The 3,976-nt window shown below is 36.1% G+C and overlaps 1 protein-coding gene across 1 annotated transcript; it reads right to left on the reverse strand.

Annotated features, from left to right (window-relative positions):
• Positions 1-1,405: 1,405 nt before the first annotated feature.
• Positions 1,406-3,612, reverse strand: LOC142975404 (3-oxoacyl-[acyl-carrier-protein] reductase FabG-like). Its single transcript, XM_076118219.1, has 4 exons — positions 3,311-3,612; positions 2,705-2,930; positions 2,337-2,423; positions 1,406-2,133 (listed from the first exon to the last, which is right to left on the reverse strand). The coding sequence occupies exons 1-4, from the start codon at positions 3,556-3,558 to the stop codon at positions 1,885-1,887; spliced, it is 810 nt and encodes a 269-aa protein (XP_075974334.1). The 5' UTR covers positions 3,559-3,612; the 3' UTR covers positions 1,406-1,884.
• Between the last annotated feature and the right edge of the window lie 364 nt (positions 3,613-3,976).

Genomic DNA, 3,976 nt, shown 5'->3' on the forward strand with positions numbered 1-3,976 from the left:
TTTCTATCAACGACGAATACCTCAAGAATTAAACATAAATCATAATGGGACAATAGTTACACAGAAAGATAATATAAAGTTTCTAGGATTAACAATTGATAGTAAATTAAATTGGAAAGCACATGTAGAGGCAACATGTGCAAAAATAAATAGTTTTTCTTATGCTCTGTATAAACTATCTCGGGTTGCAAATCGTGATACAGTACTAATAGCCTACCACAGTTATGTAGTATCAATATTGAGATATGGATTGATTTTTTGGGGTAACTCAATAGACAGAGATCGTCTATTTATAATACAAAAGAAGTGCATACGCGCTATTTGCAGCTTACACCCCAGGGACAGCTGCAAACCACATTTCCAATCTTTAAATTTGTTAACATTGCCATGTTTGTATATATACGAAGTTGCTGTTTTTATTAAAATGAACAATCATTTATTTAAATTTAAACCTCCAGCTGATTCAAGATTAAGAAAAAGAGTAAATAATATTTTGGAACTCGAATCAGCTAATACAGCTCTTTTCCGCAAAAGTATTTTTGTGATGGCTCCCCAGATATATAATAGAATACCACAAAATATAAGAAACTTAAATATTATGGAGTTTAAAAAAGAACTTAAATTATTCCTAATTAAAAAATGCTATTATAGTACCAATGAATATATGACTGATGACGAATTACTATGTTCCTATGTAATAAATAAGTAAGTTAATATTTAAAATATTTGTCAGTATTAATTAGGTTAGTGTTGTAGTGCAATAACTGTATTGTATAATAAATAACCTTAGATGTAAGTAGACACTAAGTAAAACACATTTGTATATCCATTAGGATACTATGTAGCGGCCTTATTTATATATAACACCTTTTGTAAAATACCTACATGGACAAATAAACGATTTGATTTGATTTGATTTGATTTGAACATATTTACAAGTTCCCAATTATATTATCTTAATATAGACATAGGTATACGCGTGGACAGAGTGTCCTGTAGAAGATAATAAAGAATAACAATGGCACCAGAGCGCCAGCACGGGCTATCAGTGAGTGAAAATGGATGATTTAAGCGTCAATTCTACTCAATACAATAAAATTACACAAAATACTCATTAAAGTTATTTTAGTATCTGAAGTAACTAAAAGGTATCATTATCTTTTGTGTACAAACAAACACATTGGTACATTTTATTTTTAGATCTTCAGTCGGTTTTTTTTTTGTGGTTTGGTATGGGACAGGAAATAGGAAAAGTACCTACCTTGCCGTTGGTTGAGTTTAACTCTAAAAGGAATTAATTTTATAATTATGATAATATCCTGTAATTACCTGAACCTGTACTCTGGCACCTACTTGTCTGCGGACCTAGTAAAATCATATGAGGAAAATGAAATAAAACTGCTAATTATAAACAAAATAATCATTTAATGACTGTCTTGCTGAATTTTTTATGTTCAAAACATGATTTAAAAATACACAAACAAGTTTTTGTTTTGAAAATCATCAACTCCTTCACATTCCACTTCGGTAGATTCCTATTTGTATCAAATCTACATAACTAATCGTCTCATACGCACAATATTTGAATATCTATAAATATAAAAAATAACATCCCGTATGTAGAGCCGTGGCGACTTACTCTAATAATGTGGATAAATATTTTTAATGCCGAAAAATCACACTTATTTTTGGCACTCACAAAATCAATAACAGCATATTTGCGGTTACATTTTCAACACAATACAAAGATGTTAACACACTCATAAGTTAATCAATTGTCAAAGGAATCATGATCAATCAATTGGTAGGAAAACAACAATGCACAAATAGTGAACCGCAGAAACACTGCTATAGCTTAACAAATGAAATATCGTTTTATCACAATCACTTGATCTGGTCTTTAAGTACTTCGCTGTTGCCGCCGCCCCCCACAAACTGTAGGGCTCCATCCACAGGGATGATGGCTCCTGTCACCACTCTGCTCAGTTCGTCGGACGCCAGCTGAGCGATCATGTGGGCGCAGTCCTCGCCCGTGGAGGCGCTGCCGAAGGGAATCGTGCCCTCGGCTGTCCTGAGCCACGCGCGGTATTCCTCGTCCGTGTACCCGGTCAGACGCTGGACGAAGGTACTCACCTAGAAATGAGACAAAAAGGAGCTAGTTTTTATGTATTTCTTCAAAACATTAGCTTTCATCAGTATTCATTCTCATCAGTAATACATCATATTCATTTTCATCAGTAAGCATAGGATCTAAGGTTTGCTGTTTATGGTTCTAGTTCAATATGAAAGGGGCGAGAATGTTATCGTGCAGTCTATATAGGTATTGTTCTACTTACGGTGATGCCAGGACTAACAACGTTGACCCTGACGCCCTTGGGAGCCAGCTCGAACGCGATCAGTCTGCTAAAGTGGTCCAGTGCAGCCTGGCAAAAATAAATAATTAAATGTAGTGTGAACTATTAATCACTTATGTTGAATTTTTTTTGACAATTTCAATAGGAATTTGGGAAAAACGCGGGGTGGCTTACGCGGAGTGGTAAAGGTCATCTTACTGCAACTTTAGCGCGCAAGTCATGGGTTCGATTTATAGCGATATTTTGAACATAATTAGAGTGGTATTTTAAGGCAGTTACCACGAAATAAATCACTTAACGACAGAACATCATTGGTTCATCCAGCCGTGAAAAAATGAAGGGACTCTTACCTTTGAAAGACTATAAGGCAAGTTCCCCGTGGTGACCATGGTAGCCATGATGCTGGAGACATTGACAATGTTCCCCTTGGAGCTGATGAGGGCGGGCACCAGCAGCCGCGTGAGGTTGAACACGCCGCGGATGTTCACGTTGAACACTCGGTCGAAGGTCTCCATGTCGGCGCGCTCGATGGTCGTGCGCGCGCCTACTGCTGCGTTGTTTACCAGCACGTCCAAACTGAGAATATTGAGGACCGGTTAAACTTACAGATGGAGAACTTATATCATAAATAGTGTATGGAAAGATCTGTTAAAAACCTGTTGACTCAAATGCCAAATATTCATTGTTTTCACAATTACACCTAGGCCATACCTTATGCATTAAGAAATTTATGCCTGGTTTCTGGGCACATAAAATTTAGCGGTAGTTTATTTATTGAAACTGTCATATTTATATGAGCTTTAACGCTATTGCTATTTAAAGATAGACTACCGCTAAATGTATCTCAGAAACCGGGTAAGTGTTTCCTTTGATAGGTAAACATGATGGTTTTAAATAAACCTATCAAGATTTCCTATAGTTTGTCTATATCACATTTCAGAAAAAGGTAAAATTACCGGCCGAAATGATCCAGGGTATCTTTGGCAGTCTTTTCCACGCCTTCGTCAGTTCCAAGATCTGCGACAATGGCCAGCGGCTTCAAGCCCTTCAGCTTCTCGCATCTGTCCGCTACATCTTGCAAGTTTTTCTCGTTTCGGCCTACGAGTGATAATTTGGCACCATATTTAGCAAACAATAAAGCTGTGTGTTCGCCCACACCCGCACTCGCGCCGGTGATCAACACTACTTTGTTCGTAAAGTCCATGGTGTGTCTGTACGACTGTAACCAGTGATACTGGACTTCAGACTATCCTAATTATTCGTCGCGACGCTTATAAAAGATCGCTTGTAATGTATTCAAAGATAACAGGTATTTAAATAGTAAATATGTCTCGTCAGCTCACGTGTTGTAAAGGTTGTGTTACTTTTTAGGGAAAAAGTGTTTTAAAATTATAAATTGACTAAATAATAGGTGTATAACTTATGTAGGGATCCAATTGTGCGTGTAATAGTCATGTAGATTCGTTACATTTGTTAGTTAATTGAAAGTTCGTTAAATAAGTAAAGTCACAACAACAGAAAATGGTTTACAATATTTTGAAATTATATTTTGAAAAAGAAAACAACCTGTATAATTTATATCTACAAAGTTGAATGTTTTTTGCAAAAAAAGTCTTGATAAG

Source organism: Anticarsia gemmatalis, chromosome 9 (genome assembly GCF_050436995.1).
Source record: "Anticarsia gemmatalis isolate Benzon Research Colony breed Stoneville strain chromosome 9, ilAntGemm2 primary, whole genome shotgun sequence".
NCBI lineage: Eukaryota > Metazoa > Arthropoda > Insecta > Lepidoptera > Erebidae > Anticarsia > Anticarsia gemmatalis.

What these genes read in the sequence shown, in the direction of transcription:
- LOC142975404 (XM_076118219.1), bottom strand. Translation starts at nt 3,558, where the DNA reads ATGGACTTTACGAACAAAGTAGTGTTGATCACCGGCGCGAGTGCGGGT. An exon ending in ACCCTGGATCATTTCGGCCG is followed by an intron (nt 2,931 to 3,310) that starts GTAATTTTACCT and finishes CAATATTCTCAG; the next exon opens with TTTGGACGTGCTGGTAAACA. An exon ending in TGCCTTATAGTCTTTCAAAG is followed by an intron (nt 2,424 to 2,704) that starts GTAAGAGTCCCT and finishes TATTTTTGCCAG; the next exon opens with GCTGCACTGGACCACTTTAG.